The sequence below is a fragment of the Dicentrarchus labrax genome, unplaced genomic scaffold (assembly GCF_905237075.1).
Source record: "Dicentrarchus labrax unplaced genomic scaffold, dlabrax2021, whole genome shotgun sequence".
NCBI lineage: Eukaryota > Metazoa > Chordata > Actinopteri > Moronidae > Dicentrarchus > Dicentrarchus labrax.
The window spans coordinates 14,150,178-14,171,185 of record NW_026136713.1 but is presented as its reverse complement, the minus strand read 5'-3'; the positions used below and the strand labels follow the sequence as shown (position 1 = coordinate 14,171,185).

General features: G+C 42.3%; 1 protein-coding gene across 4 annotated transcripts in view; it reads right to left on the bottom strand.

Moving 5' to 3' along the window:
- Window positions 1-21,008, bottom strand: part of unc5a (unc-5 netrin receptor A) — a 124,426-nt gene that overhangs the window by 27,135 nt on the left and 76,283 nt on the right. For 2 of the 4 annotated variants that reach the window (XM_051419111.1, XM_051419112.1), the window contains exons 3-7: window positions 15,628-15,771; window positions 13,916-14,019; window positions 12,516-12,696; window positions 9,077-9,244; window positions 2,083-2,247 (exon numbers count right to left, since the gene is read on the bottom strand). In XM_051419111.1, coding sequence (XP_051275071.1) covers window positions 2,083-2,247; window positions 9,077-9,244; window positions 12,516-12,696; window positions 13,916-14,019; window positions 15,628-15,771 — 762 coding nt within the window. The remainder of the gene's footprint in view (window positions 1-2,082; window positions 2,248-9,076; window positions 9,245-12,515; window positions 12,697-13,915; window positions 14,020-15,627; window positions 15,772-21,008) is intronic. The other 2 variants (XM_051419113.1, XM_051419114.1) reach the window with 1 other exon arrangement.

The following is a 21,008-nucleotide window of genomic DNA, read 5'->3' as shown; positions in this document are numbered from 1 at the left end:
ATTTCCTGTGTTTGAGAATACGAGCAGTATTATATTTCCCCCACTGTCATTTTTGTGCCCTCTAACACCTGTCTGTCATTTTGGCTCTGGCTCTGTGCCAGTGCATTTATTATTTCTTTGGACATATTTTGCGTAGCTCCATCTTGGGCTTCACTTGTTTGCTTTATGAAAATGATCCTGCCTGGGTCAGATCTGTTCATTTTGGAGCTGTAACACAAAGCTTGCTGCCCGCACACTGATTCTCATATATGCAATACCCAAAACAATAACCCTAGCTAACATGTGCCATTTATGGCTTAATGGGGGAGATTAGAGATGTTTGTGAGGTCCTCAGACAGAGGACATCTTTTGTGGCAGAGTGACTACGGCTCAGTATGCACTAGTATTGTTCAATTACACTGGAGAAGAGAAGGGTGTCTTTTGTTTCAGGAGGAAGTTTTCCATCTCAGCTAATAGCCTGCAGACATGGTTGAAGTATGGGAGTTGCTGACAAGCCAAAACCATCTTGCTATTTTGCTTATTATAATACTTCACACAGCCGTTGTCTATGGAAACACATCTGCTGGGAACAGATTGGGACAGGCATTCTTCAGAGGCCAGCGCTCTGCTCTGCACTGTCAGTGTAAATACTGAGCGACTGTGTGTGTGCATGTTTGTGTGTGTGTAAGGAACAATGATTGGCATCTTTGTGTATATATCTTGCCTCTCTGGGGAGGAGCTGCTGACCTTTGATGATGGGCCGACTGAGCTCCCTGGTTCACTGCACCAGCCAAACTCCGCTAACGGTTGACACACGCATGCACATGCATGCACACACGCAGACACGTACTCACATGTAGTGCTAACACATATACACGATGCAACATTAACACAGTTGCTCTCCATGCATCGGTCTATCCAATCATGTCAATAAGTGCAAGATACATAATTCAGTTTATTGTTGTCAACCAAATCCCTATTTAAACTCTGTTTACCATGCATATCAGCCAAAGAGCACATTATTTATAAAATTTTCTCTATGAGACGCCACCCTGAGACTCATTATTTTTGGATGGGAAGCTGCAATATCTTTCCGTCTTTGATATCTGTAGGGAGCGACAGAGCTCTTCCTTCATGTCCATCTGGTCAGCAGAGGACCCTGCAGTGCCACTTTCCACTTAGCTGCCGGCTCGTGCTGCACGAGCCTCGTGGTTTCTAATCCTGACAGTATGCACATGCCCTATTAATGACATGCAGGGAGTGGCATCACAGTACTGGCTGTTTTACACAAAAAAATGAAATACACATTGCTGCTATAGAAACGCAAATGCATGTTGAGAACTGCACACATGCCTGCATGTACATTTTCCTGGCCGACTTGACTCGTGGCACTTTATCTGGCAGGTTGTGTTTCAATCATAGGAGAGATGGTTTAATTCTCAGCTCTATTAATAGGTCAGCATCAGCAGCATTTATTAGAAACGATTGTCTAAAAAGGTCACAGCTGGGGACAGGCCAGTAATAGTCCGCAGAGTCAGTCAGTGTCTTATGGGATTGACGTCTTTCCTTTATGAACCATATTCTAAGATATACTCAACATCTATCACAGGAAGCTGATGCCATAAGGATGCATAAAATGTTTATTTGATCTGATAAAAAGAGGAGAAGGACACTCACACTACTTGTCGAAGTGGAAACTGTAGTCAAAAGCAAAAAGCATGAAGGGAAAAGCCTTCCCTCCCCTTCCTCTCTACCTGCCTTTGTGTAGAGGCTAATTGATGCTAATGCTGTACACCTGTTCTCCATGTATTGTTTGTGATCTTCTTGTTGTTGTGTTTGATGGAGGTCCTGGCCTTGAGAGTGTCACGCTTCATGTTTTCTCTAGCTACAGCTCTCAAATGTTATTATAAGCACATTTATTGATTTCAAAATGTTCATCTGCTGCTCATCAGCTCAGTTACATTAAGCAAATATGTAACTAAACTGCATTCTACTGATCCTTTTCCAGAAGAGTGGTTAAAAATAACTTGTTCTACTGCATCTATTTCTATTGTTCTGAGTTGAACAGTTTGGTTTGCAGTATGTGGGTGGTAGTGCACTCACTCTGTGGGCACTGCTCGCTGGTACAGTTGAGCGACTGGAGGTCGAGCCCCTGGCATTCTTTGCCCCCTGTGCCAGGTGAAGGCTGGGTGCACTCCCTGCTCCTCCACATTGAACAGTCTGCGCCGCACGCCGACCACTTGCTCCACTCACTCCAGCCTCCGTCAACTGCAAACACACAAAATACACAAGGGTGAGCACGAACACACACACACACACACACACACACACACACACACACACACACAGCAGCAAAAACTCAAAACGATTCACTTCAAACACTTCAACACGAGAAAAAGTATTGATCGGAAAACATGCCGAATAATGTAAATAAAACAAGCTATAACTCTATTTCTTTTTATTATTTATTTTACAAACAGTGAAATGTTAAAGTTCTACATGGTGAAGTTCAGATGTGTGTAAAATCAGTGGTGTATTTGCGTGTCAGATGAGAACAACTGGTAGAATACTCTGTTGCCATCCTGTGCAAATCCACTCGCTCTAAAATGGAAACCTGGTAGGGAAAGCATTAGAAAGACATGCAAATCCACTCGCACACACTCAAATCCAGCAGATGCACAGGGAGACCAAAGCGTGTAAAAGTGCTGAGGAGAGCCATATTGTCTCTATTCTGCTTTCTTTGTTTATTTTCAACATGGAAATCATATGCAACTAAGCTAAACCCCACTGGTATGAGGGTGCTTTGGACTGGTAGACCCAGCTGTCAACAAACTAAATCTGTACAGGGAGAAGAATTTCACCCCAGAGAAATTGGCCCTTCAGTCTACTGTACATAGATGCACAAGCAAATATCTCTAGTTAAAAAATTTGCCTAAAAATATGAACATTTGTGGGAAGGAACAAATCTGCTTTGGTTTGATTTTTTTTTTCGCAAAACAAGCTGTTACTATAGCAACATGAGCATTACCTGCAGTGAATTTGAATGCAACACAGTACAGGTGGTATTACTCTGAACATTACTGTACATTACACCAGCAGCTCTTTCTGTCTACCATGACTTCAAACACACACCACCATCAGCACGAGCAAAATGAAACAAATGGAAATGGGCTGGTAATAGTTCTGAGAGGGCCCTGCTGTAAGAAATCTAAGCAGCTTTACCACACGCAGAGAGGAAAGGCCATTTTACAAAGGTGGGGGTAATTTGGCATTGTGGCCGGGTTGGGGCGAGGACTGGGAGTGATATTGACAGTGACACAGCGCCAGGCCCGGGGAAGGTTACCATAGGGCTAATGGGAAAAAGAGCAATAATGAGCTCTCATGGGAGAAAAACGCCACCGTCTCGCTCTCTCTCTCCCAAATGTAAGGGTGAAGGGGACCAGACAAGAATCACCAGAGCTGCACACATGGAGACACACACACACACACACACACACACACACACACACACACACACACACACACACACACACACACACACACACACACACACACACACACACACACAGAACAAGCACACCTCTATGACAGCAGTAACCCTCCTCCTGACTGACCTAAGGGCAAGGAAACCTTAGTGCTCATTAATCCTAGCAATAAAGAGTGCAGGGGCCATGACCCCAAGAGAATCTGACCCGCTGCAGGTCAGAGGCTTTGGTTAATAAAACATAAGTGAGATGTTACTCAAGGTGGGATACCTATTATTGCATAACTGTACCAAGTAATGATGTTATTTGGTTTGAGAGTGAGTACTCAATTGGAAAAGCAGCTAAAAGGCACTGTGAGCGTATTAGGCCATAGGCACAGGTGTGTGAATTAGACCCTGGTCTCACACAAATCTGCAAGTTTGCCCGTGTGTGTCCTCAAACGATTGCTAGAGAATGTGAGAGTGTTATTGTGTGTATGTGTGTGTGGGTGTGTGTGTGTTGGGATGCTGACACAGCTCGGGCCTCTTTGCAGTCAGATCCATTTGGCAGAGAGAGCAGAACCAATCAGATAATTGTCCTTGTTTGGCATTGAGTGGACCCATCCGTGGGCCAGTGGGCTGATTATCCAGGCTGGGAATGAGAATGATTGAATAGCGAATTACATCCTAATGAATATATTATGTCACCCCTCAGTTTATCCACACCACTGTGAAATAAAGAGATGAGATCAACATCTGCCCTGATGAGGTGATGAAATTCTACTTCTCTTTACCACCACAAAGCAAGACTAATGGCCATGCAAATAACATTTTCAAACAAGGAGATTGGAGTGGAAAACAGGGTGCTGCTCATGAGAATGTGGATGAGACGGGAACACAGCAACCCGAGGCTGAGGAAAATCAAAGAAAGATGGAGAAGCATAAACAGTTCTTGATGGCCTGTCTGACTCTGAACACATGTTGCAAATATTTCAGAAACAGAAGCAACTTTCCACAGGAGCAGACACCAAAGAAATGTTTGGACAGCATAAGAAGAAGTGGAAAGACAGTAAGTGGCTACACAATAAATGCAGTGAAGGAAGAAAATTGACACTTCCCTTGATTTCCTTTTTTTCAGATTCAACATGGAAATCAGAACCAAACCTCATCCTTTTACTTTTTTTATAATCCACATAAGGACATTGTTATCCACAGCTGCAGTTTTCCTTATCAAATCCCCAGAAAGAGATTGCAAAAGGCACCACAGCTGATTTTCAATCATGCAGCACCACAGGTTTTAGGTCAGGCAGGTCTCTGAGGAGGGACAGTAATACAATGGCCCAGTGGCAAGCCACCATTTGGACATGTTGTCAAGGGGAGAAGCAAAAGGAACCCGACCATTCTGTACAGGTCGGTAGGAGGGCCTGTTTGAGGCTTTGCTGTTCAAAATGACAATGGCTGCTGACGAACACAGTCTGAGATCATCGGACACCTATGGTTTCCGTGTCCTTGAGGGGAACACGAGGAGGTAGACAAGTACCACTGAGACCAGCAGGTCTCCCCTCTGCCCCCACTGTCCTGTCAACACACATGTGTGCACAGCAACCACCCCTTATGCCAGTGTTCAAAGGCTGATTGAAAAAAAATGTAACAGAAAACCACAGACACATGGCAGGGGGTTGATAGTTCAGCCACAGAAGTGGGTGATGCAACCGAGATTAATAACTAAACCTTGCTCTGTATTTCAGACACATTTTATATAGTTACAAATCAGGTTTTTCTTAGTGGTTGTAATATAGATAACAGCACAACAAAGCCGAGTCTACTCCCTTATGTTAAATAAACCACTAGAACAAACCGAAATGAGACAGAATGACATATGAAGAGGGTGAGCCAAAACAAATGGCACAGAATGATTAAAAACAGCGCTGATGCAAGGCTGTCACAAGGCTGTCACCAGATGGCCACTGTCTTTTCGCAGTGAACTAATGTGTTTTTCTGTCACATTTATTAGCCACAGCCTTTATTTATTCCTTGGATAAAATATGGAGTCTCAAGAAAAATCTCTGATAATACCCAAAGAGACACAAATGCTTACTTCCAAAGTAGAATTAGACATTTGCCTGCAGTGCAGACAGTAGACATATGGGTGCTAACTTGCATGTGTACGACACGTACACGCACAAACACACGCTTACAAGAACGCGTGCACAAATACACCAGCCCCGAGTCTGTTTATTTTCCATCTACTAGAATTCTCATGACTCCTCTGGCAAGCCTGAGGGATCAGTACAATATTTAAATAATTCACACTAGTTAGAAATCTCTTCAGGTTGTTTGCTCTTCTCTAACACATCAGCAACAGTTCCATTAATTTGTGTGGGGCAGGTGTCACTTCCAAAACTGGGGACTAACTATTTGCTGTTGGCACAGGTTGCATGTCTTTGTTAGAAATGCTGGCGTGATCTGACATTTTGCCATGACTGTTGGCTCCGACTACAACTCTGCTTGTGCTTGTGCTGGGGCAGTCAATGAAAGGGTGAGGGATGGACTGCAGATTGATGCGGAATACAGCGGGATATGAAGAGATGGAGACAAAAGAAAAGGAGAAGGCAGAGAGAGGAAAGAAAGAAATGGAGATAAGCTCTTGCATAGTTTGGCTACTGGCTGTCTCAAGTGTTGATCTGCTCTGCTCTGAGCCTTAGGCTTTAGCCTCAGCCTCCTCCTCCTCCTCCTCCTCCTCCACAGCTCCCTGTGTCTCTCACAGCATGGAGCCCATCTGATCTGCCACACAGGCCTCCGCCAACTCTCATTAAACACTTTGGAGACTTAGACAAAAATACAGATGAGCCTCTCTAGCTTCACACTTTCCAGATGAGAGGTGGGAGCTCACATTTAGATACAAGAGTCATTGTGAACGGACATGTGGAGAGCTCTGTTACTGAACAGACCGCTGTAGATGGTGTCAGTCTATGGAAGGCCATATGAAGTATGTGTACGAAAATATGCCTCTGAGGGTGTAGCTAAGCACTGCTCTGAAGGAATGATGCTACTTTTTAAATGTGGAACAACACATGGCCATCGGCATTTCAACAAGAAATATATATATAGACTTAGCTGGGCAATGCAGGGACAAATTATAGCGTTTGCATGTTGTTGGTTCCAAATTTGAATTGATTTGTTTCCAGTGAAAAATTCATTCAGCTGACAGCATCTCTTTCTCCCTAGAGGAGGAGTACAGCAAATCTGTAAGGCCAATTGTGTGTTTTAGACAAAACAGAAACAGACTGCAACTTACAAAGAATAAGCAGCTGAAAAATAAAAATATATATTTTTTGTAACCCATTTCAAAGACCTAATGCTGTGACTTAAATGCACAAGAGAGATAATAATGAACAAAGAATCTTAGTCTAGATAATTAATGAACTCTTGAAACAAGACCAGCATTAAAATCATACAATTTTTAAAATGCAGCTCAAAAACAAAAGGCACTGTAGAGGAGAAATGCCTCTCAAGGCTGACTTAAAAAATAAAGAAGACTGCTTCGGAATCCAAATGTCAGCCTTGTCTAAATAAATAACATGATGTCTATCTGCAGCATTACAGCTCCCCATGTAATTCATTCTTCTCAAATCTATTTCTTCAGAAGAAAAACTGAAATTACCTCTGCTGTGCATCTAGTGGATTAGACCTGCGAAGGCTATATGCACAGTGACAATTAAAGTTGTTAACCAGTATGTAAGGATGCTCTCTGCCAGGCTGGCCTCATCTGCTCCCTCTTGCTGAACATGACTGCTGAAAATGAAAGCGTCTATTCATTTATTCAGGCTGATGATTCATACATGCGTTAATCATGTGTTTGATGAATCAAAGTAAGGATTCAGATGTATTTGGGGGTTGTCTTTGCTGGGTGACAAATGATGGGAGCACACAGTTTATCTTGGGGGGCTTCAGAGGCATGTCTGTGAGTACACAACAGAGCTGCGGTGCCACTTGTGATCGGAAACAACAGCCCACAATCCCCAGGCTCTGGCGTGGTGAACTTCGGCCTTGACGGGGACCCTCTCTGGGGTCCGACAGCTGGGGCTGTCTGCACCACTGATGTTCTGTCTGAGACAGGTAACAAGTGAGAAAAGGAGGCAGAGACTACGCTCTGTTGCCGAACCACGGGACTGATAGAGGTGTGAATGGGGTCAAGTCGCTGTAGCATCTCTCATCAAGAGAAAAAAACAGTTCTTTCTCTCCTAAAGTCTCTGCAAACTGCGTTCACGGGGCACAATGCAATTTCTGTCACAGCACCCTCAGAGTTGAAATTACACACTTTCTCCTTGTGGGGCAAGAGAAAGAGAGAGGAGGGCGGGGTCTGCTCTAACAATAGCAGCATGGACTGACATTAATCTCTTTAAGCTCATGGAGGTCAGTATCCTGCTTTGCTACAGGGGAATGTCAAGCATCCCTGGACACCCCTCTAATTCCATTACTCATTGCCCCAGCGCTAATAATCCCAAATCCATCCAGATAGGGTCTTGATGGAGCGTCATCCATTTCTGTGTTTCCTTTGTCTTCCTCCTCGTGCTGTATTCCGGCGGGCCATGTTACTTACACTCACGCTTGACATCTAGTGATGTCTTTACATGGGAGATGTGTAACACAACTCCCTGATTCACTGAGGAAGATAACCTCTGTTTTAGGCAGGGAGAAGCTGCCACTGCCAGAGGTGTTAGATTTCCCTCTCTGCTATTTACCGAGCGTGGGAGATTTCTCCTGCGGTCAGCATGGCTGCAGAGCCCCAGCTATATGTCCACAGACTGATCTGCTGGCAGCCAAACAGCCAGCTCTTGCACACACTTAGGCTTTCTCTACCTCTTTCTCAGTTTTCCTCATCTCCCTCTCTCTCTCAGCTTTGTTCCTGCCTTCCTTACACTGTATCTGATTCCATCTGTCTCTATCCCTGCTTTCACCTTACACCTCCTTTTTCCCATCCTGCTCTCTCTCTCTCTGTTGCTATCTCTCCCTCTGTCAGGGGGCTAATGTGGTACTGCAAATGAAGCAGCTTGACTTCCATCTCAGGCTACCAGAGATCGATATGTGTTGCTCAGTATCAGGCAGGACACTCTCTGCCTCTCCAACGCTCTCACAAGGGAGAGCGGGCAGGCAAATGAAACGCCCTCAACTACTCACACGTAAACATGGCACACAGGCTGCCATAACTCAGCTTTTTATTGCCCATATTTACTATATAGCTTGAGCAGCATACAATAACAAATGTACTAGCTGGTCTGACACAACGCCATGGCTGGGACCATGTCTCTTAAAGCAGACAGGTCTCTGAAATAAAAGCAGGGTCTGCCAACAGTGCAGAAGATAAAGAGATATGTGAACAAAGAGTGATAATAATAAATCACTTTCAGGATGAGGTCTTACTGTGAAGACTAATAGGCTCTGACATTGCTGTGTAAGCGGTCTAATTGCAGGAAACAACAGAAGCACTGACATCTAAGAAAAGACCTGGGTGCTGGTACAAAAGGCAGCCAAAATAAAGATGAATTGATGACTTCTAGATGCAAAAAAATGCAAAAAGGAAGCCACAGGAAGCCAAGCGCCACAGGACAAACAGGGTTGCCTGGGAGTTACCTGGACAGGTGGCCACGCAGGCACTTTTCTGGACGTTCTGCCCCTCACAGGATGTGCCTCCATTCAGTGGCGTAGGATTGGTGCAGCTCCGACTCCTCTTCTGCCAGCCACGCCCACACACGGCACTGCAGGACGACCAGGTGGTCCACGTGGACCAGCCGCCGTTGACTGTCAGGCCAGCGCCAGTGGGGGATGCAGGGGTGAGGGAGGGGGAAGGTTGGAGGGAGGGAGGGATGGATGGATGAAGGGACAGAGCAGCCAGGATTACCCGACATGCACTATGGAAAAGAGGTGCTAGAATACTCGTGACTGCTGTTACACTCTTTGGTTCAGCACTGCAAGGTGAACTAATGGAAGAGCAAGAGCAAAGGGGGCCGCTTCCTGTGTCCAAGTTGGAATTACACCCAACTGCAGTGGAAACAAAATGGCTTCAACAGGGAGCAGAAAATAACTTGTCAGCTTGCCATCTTTGACCTTATCTCTGAAGAAGGCACAGTTGCTGCAAAATAACTAGTGGACATTTTAAATATGCCTCCATTTTAAAAAAAACACCAAGGTAATGCAAGACATTATACAAAACACTCATAATACACTCAGAATATAATCACTGTAAAGAAATGCCATTTAAAGCAAAATGCTAATGGTCATAAATGCATTAAAAAACAACACATACTCCTTGGAAATGCCAAGGGACTACTAAAAAATAAATATATCATGGCTGTTCCAGTAATTTAGATTATGTCCTTCACTAATCCACCACTGATTTCACACCATTACACGTCATTCTTCAAACTCAAGTTTTCTTTAAATTGTAGAGAACAACCCTGTATAATTTATTCCTCTTTTATATTTGAAACTGGAAAGTTCAGGCAGTTCAGAAACTCTGCACATTGAATTCCTATTATTACAGCTACTTGCAGTACCCAGTGCCCATGTTCTGAACCTTAACCGTCTATTGGCACATAATTGTTGCTATATCGCTCGATCATGGCAGGTGTTTACATCAAATCACGCTGGTTTGATTCTAATCAGCTCCTTCCTGTATCTCCTGTGTTTGCCTCAGCTTACAAGATACTGAGATTCCTGATTTATTGACTTGAATAGCACTGTCGTTCTTTCTCTGTACATACTCCCTTCCTAATTTCCCCCTAACTCTCTTCTGTGCTTGTCGTGGCTGAATCATTTCCTTGCCCTCTCTATGCGATTGATTGCCCGCCACTGCGAGGTAAATTGCCAGGCAACTCGGCCCCTGATTACCTCTTAGCACAGAGTGCAGTCACACCAGCCAGGCCTTGTTAAAATGCATCTCTGGCCCCCTGTTGAACCTGCTTTGAAAAGTAGCGATTATTATGACTTTCTACAGCTAGCTAGATCATCTAGTATGGTGGACTGTGATGCTCTCAGGTAACCGATGAGGTAGGTACATTTTACTTTTTCTGCTACTGAACAACACAAGTAAACAGCAGTAACAGGTAATTTTTTGAGCAAGAGCACTTCGATTGGAATTTAACCTCAATTAATACAGCAATGGTAATACATTTGTCATCTTGTCAAGCACAGAGTGATGAAGAAATAAAATTGCACATGCAAGCACCCCAGCAATTCGTTCCAAATTTTTCAGTTCTAAGAGTAAGAACTATTGTTTGACAAAAGAAAAACAAAAAAAAAACAATTACAGTGCGAACACTCTTACCTCCACAGTCATTTCACTTCTTTCAACAACAAGCTAATCAATTATAATCAACAGTTAAGAATGTGTTTTTATTTTTTTTATGCTGGAGGTTTGGAGGAGTGATAATGTGTGTTTTGACTGCATGCTCCAAATGAACAGATTTCATTTGAAACCATTGACCTTGAAGGTGCACAATTCAATTATCAACCACATTAGAGAAAGAGCACTATTTAAAAGTTTGAAACATCTTCAGTTTGTTTGATTACAAAATTGGCCTAAAAAAGGAAATTACTTGAAGTGTTTTATCTAAAATACAATGATCTCTGTTAGTCTCGTCCTTTTTTATTGTTAAATATTGATTTGATAACTTACAATTATAAACTAAGTAGAAACATGCATGAGTTTTCTCACTCTAGTTCATCAGTCTAATGTGTATGTTTGGATATGGTAGAGAAAACATTTTGTCCTTGACACATAAAGGCTCCAAAGCCATCCATAAATGACCCTCACTTTCCTCACTATGCTCGTGTTTTCTTTAGCTGAATTCATCCTACGCCCTAAATTCCATTGAGCTTTTGTTAGCTGAAAAAGCAGACTAACTGCATTCTTAAGTGGAAATTAATATTCAAGTAGCTACAAGCTGAAAATGAGAACTGCATCACATATTAAATTTTGATCAAATAATTCCCCCTGACACCCTGATTACGGGAGGGACATGCATACTTACAGTGTGTTTCATGTATTTCAAAATGACTAACTCTATGAAAATAACCTGATGTTTCCTTTAAATATACTCTAATACTTTATTATATATATCTATATCTATTGTACAGATCTCACACAAAACATTTAAATGAATTAATTGTTAAATCATTTTATAGCAGAACAATGCAAAAACTGAAGAGGCGTGCGTGCTTCTAAATAGTGCGGTATATTTGTGGCATATGGTGTGTTTTCTCTTCTGTCATATTAGATAATATACAATAACTCTTCACAACACATCATAGTATCATTTGGCAGACCCTGTGTCAGACATTGTGCCAGATTATACATTTCTTATGTGCATAAAGTTGCTTTCATGATGCATTCCCACATGATTTCCATATCCTGTTTGCATGTACATGTACCATGTAGCTGAGAATTAAGTCAGGCTGCAACGTATGCAAAACCTGAGTAGTGCCAGTACCCAAGGAACCCTCTGTGATAGAAAATATGCTGTTTCTCTGCATTTTAATAAAGATCAATCTGCTTATCAAGCCAAGTCATTATTTACAGTTTGCTGTTAATTCAATTTCTCTTCTCATATTGGATCCACTACAGAGAAGGAGGAAGATGGCAGCCCCGCGATTGGAGACTGCCAGCTTTGGCCGAATGTCTGCCAGTAACATTTTAAGTTGTCCTAATTAAGGTGTAGATACACTACTATCTCTTTAAGTAGTTATTTATGATAGTGTAATTCATTGCTTGCTGAAAAATAAAGCTGACTTATGCAAGTTGCCACATAAGTGTAACACTGCATATTGTTTTTATTAAAACTACAGTGAATCTTATATTAGAACCAGCTGATAGAAGACCTTCCATGCAAGAGAACATGCAGAGGTTAATGTGGAAATGTTGGATAACAGAAGCAGCATGCAAGCAAAACATGATTCACTCGAGCTGTATTTATGTTTGTATATTTCGTAGCTTGGGATCATCCGAGGCCAGACCTCTCATTAGCCTCCGTGTACACAGCTTTGACACCTGATGAAAGAAGTTATCACCTACCATAGACTAGGACCGTGGCAGAGGTGCTTTTGCGGCGAGCAACGATGTTTTTGGCCACACACGTGTAGTTGCCTGTGTCCGCCAGCCGGGCTTTTTTGATGACGAGATTGTGGTCAGCCGTGATGAAAAAATTGGGGTCGCTCACTGGGTTGACAACATCCTCGTTTCTCTGCCACTCCACCTGAAAATATGTTTCAGTGATCAAAATTCACTGCAGCTGAATAGAAAAACCGCCATTCAGCTCTAAGCTATGCTGTGGATTTGAGATTTTTACATGGACAGAAAAAGCAGTGAGGTATTTCTGTTTCTGATGCAATCAAAACGAAGAACAGATGTAAACTTGGTATGATACAAAACTGAGATGGAGTTAATATATCTATAAGCCCTACTGAAGTGAGTAAGTAATTCTGTTTTTGCATGGGGAGTTCATTTCTTATTTTGTAGCTGCTGGAAATCTTTGTAGCTATTGGTGGTCTGTGAATGAAACTGATCATGATTTGTGTAGTTTCTGTGCCCTCTTGCAAAAGCCAAAACTGGTGTTATTCCTTTTTTGGTGTACTCTCAGATTGGCTTGCTTGTTTTCTTGCTCTCACTTGACCTCGTGCCGTCTCCAGAGTAGCTACGGTACGGCAACATTGTTGTCGGTATTACTGCCAGTTGCGATGCCGCATATAATTGGGCTTTCTTCCTCTTGTATGCTATCCCTGTTTTCTCCCGTGGTGACTTCTGCTCTGATGTTCTTTTCTGTTGAACTGCAGTTGGCACCTTCCTTCCTATTTCTCTGCAAACTGTCCCTACACTGTTGAGCTGTGATTGGCTAGTCTGCTGCTCCTGGTCTCTGGGCTGTCTGAGTGGCTGGCCTAACCTCCTCTTGTGTTGTTATTAGAGCAGTTAGTGCCTATCTGGGACCGGGAGGATGCAGCAGACGAGGTGAAACAGCTGGCCCCAGTCTGGTCCTTTAAACAGAGACACACCACCGAGAGACAAAGCAAGGGAGAGAGTTGAGCAGAACAAGAGTGTATGAGAGACACAGTACATGGAGAGATGGCACAGAGATAGAGAATGAGATAGGAAGAGAGTGAGGCAAATAGACCCATTAATTATGGATAGGCCTTTAGAGATGCCAAACGGAGAGTGAAGCCTCCAAGCCTATCTTGAGTGATGTGACGAGACGATGTGATATACGGCTTCTCAGAGATGTAAGAGAGATAATAAATCAATAATGGGGAATAATTAGAAGTGCAATTTATCCGTACAGGGTTGTCTGTTCCCTGGTGGAGCAGAGATAGACGCCGGGGAGCTCATCCTGAGCCACTTTTTGCTCTTTGTCCTCCTGGTGAGGAAAGGGTAAATGAATGCTAGATGTGCACCTATAAATATCTTCTGTATCTGTGTCTCACCTCGGCTTGTGGCACTCCCTCGGGGGGATGGCAGCGCAGTAACACCTCCTGGTCCAATGCCACCTCTTTACCCTGCGGCTCCTCCTCAAAGTTCTTTCTCAGGTCTGAGGGAAAAAAAATATGGGGAGAAGCACAACCAATTAGGGTATTTGTAACAGCCTGTGAGGTTTCAATTAAATATTTCTATCCATAAAGGCTGGTGATGTTTTCTAAATTTCCACTCTTGAAATGTCCACCCATGGCCTCTGCGAGCATGTTGCACTCCAGTTGGCCCCTAAGCCACACAGGGATCGGTGGCACCAACCATGTTGCTTATTACAGGCTGCCTGGCTGGTTCAGAGATGCTTGTCTGCTGCCAGAGGGGCCCGGCATCAAGCAAAAGCAATTGCATTACCCCTCACTCCTCCCCTCCCACCCACTCTCCTCTCTCCAGCATCCGCCAGCCTCCAGCTTCCATCTGTATGAGGGCTTGGAGCAGCCACACGAAAACATAGCCCTGAGGCGCCTGGACAAGAGCTCCAGCAAGCCTGGCTGACTGCATGGGGCTTCACATTACGTCTCATTGAATACTCTTACTGCTGCACCAAGTCCTGCTATAGATTTGTCCATAAACCCAGGCTGTGAATTACACAGGTAAAGGGCTATTTGTATCTGATGAGCTAGACAGGCTGCTGATAGCTGGCGGGTTGGCATATTTAATGTGTTCACCCCAGGTTTTTGACTCCGAGCAAAGCCACGTCTTATTGTGTTGCGAGGGGCCGAGGGTGCGGCTGTGAGCCGCCGGTGACTTCCTTCAAACAGATGTTGAGCCTGTCCTGACCAATCATACTGAGAGAAAACGTTAAGACAAGCAGAGAGTTTCAAGACATTCAATTTAATTAAAGCCGATACAATGAGACTGGAGGACACTTAAGATATAACAATCCTGGAAGGCTTAAATGTATGAGCGTGTATGTGTGTGCACGTAAATATTGTGAGTGTGAACCGGTGCGTGCACACACGCACATTCTTATTGAAGCATGTGTGTGTCCTTATCTTACATCTAACTGACTTTGTTGAGCTCTCAAACAAGGCTGGATAATGAATGTGTGTTTTCAAAACGTCTGGTGGTTTGGAGACAGCGCTGCGTTCGGCTCTGTCTGGAATAATGCATATTTATGTGGGAATTAATAGGCAGAATGCTTTAAAATACTCAAATGTAAAATGGCTTCTTCTAATAAAGCTTTTGAGGCTGCGGCGAGGGATGTGTCTGTGTTCCCCAGACAGATTTATGATTGCTGCACAGCAATAAATTTCAAATCTGTTTTTATTCCAGTTACTTTCATAGGGATCATTGCTGATATACTGTATCCAGTGAAAAATATGCTCATGAATACTCAAATTTAGTGTTCTACTTTTTTTTTTAAGACCGCCTTCAAGCAGATGCATTACTCTCTGTTTCTCCCTGCCAGGGTCAGATATTTTCTTCGTATAAGTAGAATCGCAGGAAGATAATTTAACTAAATTGTAATCACAGTAATACACTGTGATGCATCACATCATAACGGCCTCTGGGCTATTGTTTAATTAAAGTTAGTCCCTCCCCAACCACCAAAAAGAAAAAAAGAAAAAACATCTTGCCAATATCCTTTAATTACAAACTGACATGCAATATGTGAGCACCTTGTTAGGCAGCGTTTGTAGTGACAGTTATCATTTTAAAGTGCACTCACAAGCAATTCTGATGTACGCTTTTTGGCTCTTCTGGGTTCCGGTGGTACTCCAGGCGACACACTGACACCAGTACTCATCGAGACCGAAGATCTTCTCCACCTGCTGTCTGGTGATGTCAATTGTCACCTGCATGACTGGCAGCGCTGCAAAGCAAACACAGAAATAACTGTCAAAATGGGTAACGGGGGAGTCGAATGAGCTCAGGTTTATCCCCATCAGCTCATTTGACGGCAGGCAAAGAATGAAATGACCATAAATATAAATATTTCTCCACAGAAGGAAAACAAACGAGCTGAACTGAATCCTTTAGTGCATTTTGTACCTTGAACTAAACCGGCAAAGTAATTTAAAAAAGCCGGCCAGAATAAACAAGCAGAGAACCATAATCATATATAAACAGAGTGCTTGTTAACTGAGGAAAATGAGAAGAGAGCCTCACAGCTATCCTTGGTGTAATTTGGAGGGCGTTAAAACAGCAACAGTTGGGATGGAAGAAGAAAGCGCTAAACAAACACTCAACAAACAAAAATACTCAGACCTGCTTCTCTATTATTAAGCCCCAGAAGGAGGGGTGGGGAGTTCAAAATCTATGGAGCATTTCCACAAAAGCATTGATATAAGTGATGCTGCTGTAATGCTGGGCAAAATCAGTTTTATTTCTTGTCAAGAAGAAAGCAAAGACATGCCTTCTCCAAACAAAGCAATAATTGGGATGAAATCCTTTCAGCTAAATCATCCAAACACTGTGTAGTCAGACTCCTGTCTTTCTTTATATTTGAGAATCACTTTTTCATTTCATTTTCCTTTGACATTTTATTTGGGGACCTGTAATCCAGGGGTATTTTTTTTATATATATTATATTGAGCTACGACCTTGATCCCCACCATGTGTCCTACTTTCTCTTCACTCTGATGAAGAGATTGCCATGTTTTCCCCTCAGCTTCCAGCTCTCTCTCCATCTCATCTTTTTCTCTCTGGGGTCTTCAGGAGAGAAAGAGGTGTTGAACCTTTCATATGAACACAGAACATTTTACAGTCCCAGAGACTGACAGAGTAGCATATACAGTGCTGTATATTTAAGTCTCAACAGAGAGCCACTCTTCAACTGCTATTTACATAAAAGCTCTTTGTGACACTCACACACTCCCCTCACACACTTGATCCGTCTGCAATGATCATTTCCAGCTCCAGACTGAAGCTGACTGAAGCTTGACTAAGTGGCACCTATCAGGCCATCAAACCTATACAACAATTACATAAAACACTTGCACTGATACAGAGTATTAATCAAACCAAAAATGGGAGATTTTTTAAAGCAATTTGAGGCACTGTAGAGGCCTGTATGAGAAGTATGGCTTCATTGCCAGTAGCCACACGGTGATAAGTAGCTATGAGGGTCACTGGCAGACCCCCCCTATGTGTCTAAAAGTGGCAGATTTTGCTATATGCGATCACAGTAAATGTGACTACATGTGCAGCGAATCCACCCCTGAGGCGCCACTCTGAGCGTCAACAACACCCCGTGCTGTGTGCAAGATTTCACCAACATGCTCGTGTACATGCTTCACTCATTTAAAAAAGGAGAAAAAATGATATTTGTGTGTCCATTTTGGCTTTAATAAATCACCCACAAGAACTGTCAAAATAATGTTGGATTCCTTTTGAAAGGCTGGATTGAGGAATTTACTCTCATTTACTTACTTTCTTCCTCTCTCTCTCAATTCCAGCTCTTCTGTCAGATGTGTGTGTGTATGTGTTTGTGTGTCTGCAGTGAGTGTGTGGCACAGGTTGAGAGAGCACCTAAGTGCTAAAACAAATGGCTAAAGTAAGGAAATGGGCACTACAGAGAATGAACAAATGGACCAGACGAAACCCTCCTTCTTCCTTCAAATCAGCGCCATGACAGCATTTGCCTTTCCTTTTAAATAAATAAAGAAAAGTCCATGTACCTTATACAACAGAAACAGCATTCAAATTCTACACATATGCAATCCAAGGACAGTGGATACTTGCAGTTACTCTTTTCAAAAAGTCAGCCACAGGATCGATAGAAAATAATGAAATGAAGTCTTAGTTACATCTACGCTTTTACTTACAGCACATGCAGATATGAGCAATTTATATCTTGTACACCAGGGAGAGATTTAGAGAAGGGCTAATTGTTTCATTTAGTTTTTTATCGTTTTATTTGTGTGTGCTTGCATTTTAGTTATTAATAAAATCTTTAAAGGGCATTGCATGCTGCATGCTGGACACAGTGTCTGCAACAATAGTATACCATAGTGCAGTGTGGAGGACAAAGAGAGGGGAAATCCATCTGAAGCGTTCCCCTCAACCTGAAGGTTAAATGAAACTAAATTCTAAGAAACTGTAACAGCCTTGGAAACATTTAATGGCCATGATTTAGACTGAGCAGTTTACGTGTGAAAATGATTAGAAAAAATATATCTGAATATACATTTGAAATTTGGCAATAAGCTGTGTTCAGTGCTTTGTATAGCTCTACTTACAGTAGTAATTCAATTGATTAATGAAAACCTTCCTTCTTCTTTAGGCTAGAGGGTGAAAGGAATAGAGATCAGTATGGAGATGGAAAGCATGAACAATAGCAACCTGAGGTGAGAAATCCAAAGAGGAGCAATTTGAAGCTCTGCTTGCCAGGGTAATTGCATTCTGTTTCCTTATCTCTTCCTGTCTCCATAATTACCTGCTTTCTGTGTCTGACACCTTCCAGTAACACTGCTGTGAGTCACTCTGTCCAATTTCACTCCAATTAATAAGTAGGACAAAATAATATCATCACTTTGTGAACGAAATAGGACTGTAATTTTATAGCAGTTAATAATGATTGGACAGGCTGCTATTTACTGTTGTTTTCCAAAGTCTATTCCACTGGGATGGCTGCAAGTAAAACAAAACTTTATGAGCATCGCTCAAAGATGACTGATACCACAGCTACACTATTGATTCATGGAAAGCTGTGCCTTTCTGGAAACGGGGCACTGACACACTTATGACTCAATTACATCAATATCGATTTATAATAGTATGCTCAGCTGCCTCCAAGGTGTTAGGAATTAAAAAGAGAGATAGGAAATTTACACTTCCTTTCCTGCAAGATACTGAGCGTGCACTTAACATTCCTGTTAAACGATAATTAAAACATGACACAATTCCCCCAGCCTTCGGTTTGATCTACAGCCCATTTATAAATGAGCTCATATCCCAAAACCTCAGTGAAATTACTGTGAATTTTAAGGGGTGATTATGTGATTGACACTGTCTGAATCCCGGGCTTACAGCTGGAACCCCTGGTGAGTTTATTTTTTATTGGAGTGCAATGGGGCAACTTACTCGACTGTACTTACCCATAATATTTAGGAAATAGCGATCTCCAAGCTTTGTAACATTGCGCACACACACACACACACACACACACACACACACACACACACACACACACACACACACAATATGCCATTATACAGTCATACCAATTCCAATAGTCAACTTTGTCTTTTGATAGTAAATGCGACTTGACACTTATTTGGCAAGGGTTAATAAATATGAATTATGTGTTTTTGACACATTGATGCCAGACAGCAGTTACACGTTAATTCTTCGTTAGTGCTGCACACATAATACCTGTATTCGCAGACACACACACACACACGCATCAGTCCATGTAATGTTCTCACTGCAACGTTTAAGCAGGAATAATTAAGTGATTTTACAGGATCTGTATTATTTCTTTGGTAACAAATTTGAAATCATACACTATAGAAACTATAAAAATATGTGTTCACTCTTTCATAACAAAGTAAAGTGATGTTAAATGTATGTTGTCAGGAGCACAGTTGTGAATCTTTGGGTGGGCCACATGGAGCGGTTCAGACTGATGGATTGATTTCTCCCCTCTTACTGTAGGTCTTAAAGGGATTTATTCTGCAAGTGTTTAGGTTTGGCTACAGAGGTGGGGAGGACACATTCAAGTGCTTAAAAAATGAAAAACTGTGTAAACTGCTTCTTTTATACAACGTAAACAAAGGTTTGGTGTGTAACTTGCTGCATTATCAATGCACTAACTTACCATTTTAATCCTCTTAGTCCCCTGTAGAACAAGGACAATTTTATAAGGAGTACAGTCTAGACCTGCTTTTTATGAAAAGTGACCTGAGATGACTTCTGTTATGATTTAGTAAGATACAAATAAAAATTGAATTGCATTGTTCCCCATCCTTGGCAACATGTTGAGACTGTAGTATTCTCATCTAAAGCACAAGAGCATTGTCCCCTGTCCACTGACTGATGGGAAATTCTAGCGTATTTTGGGGAGCGATTAATCGTTAATAAAAACATAAAAAAATGTTTTAACACATTTTCAGTAAAGGCTGCAGACAGGCTGCATACAGTCCCAACAACTTCCAGCAATTAAATAGAGTAATTGCTATGCTGCCTGGGAGGCAACACCCAGGGCAAAAAAGTCTACAATCTCCTGATTGCTGCTCTAAGTGTGCAGTAATAATTAAAGACTGGATAAATAGTAGACACTGTGTAAAGATATTCAGTGGCATCTAGCAGTGAAGTTGCAGACTGCAACCATCCGAATACAGCTCAGCCTTACAAGGGTGAAGGAGAAACTACCATGGTCGCAAAACTCCAAAGGTTCTAGAGCAAGTGTTTGGTTTGTCCTTTGCTACTGTAGAAGTCGTGGCAACATGGCGGACTTTGTGTAAGACGAACTGTTCCCTGTATAGATAAAAATGGTTAATTCTAAAGTTTTTCAGGAAATTCAACTCTAAAATACCATTAAGATTAGCTCAAAAAATTACTTTTAAGTCATTATCAGGTCGAAGACTGGCATATAGGTGAGCACAAGACAAATGTGATAAAAACCTAATTTTGACTTCATGGCGACTTTAAAAGAAGTAGTAGTTTGTTATCATCCAGGTTCTGTTATAATGAAAATTGGAATCATCTCCAAATGGAAATCAGATAGCTTGTTTCATGTGTACTCCATCCACAAAAATCCATTTTGCCTTTCATTGTGGCTTCTCCTTGTTGTTTCACATTTTAATATGAAGTCATAGGGCAGAAGACATCAGTTGAGTGGGCGGTTCTTCGGTGTGGCGCAGGACACCTTTGCACACTGCTAGAAGAATGCGGGTGAATGTGGTCTGACCGATCGGACCTCAATGCATCCTCAATCTATCTTGGGTGCATTCACACCTGTGCTTAGAGCTGTCCACTTGTGATCACCCAAGATGGATGTTAATGCTAGGTGTAAACCGGGCCTTCGAGACACCAAAGCAAACACACTGTTCTGCCTCAAGACTTCCTGAGTTTCAACAAATGAAATGGAAGGAATAAAAGAGACAC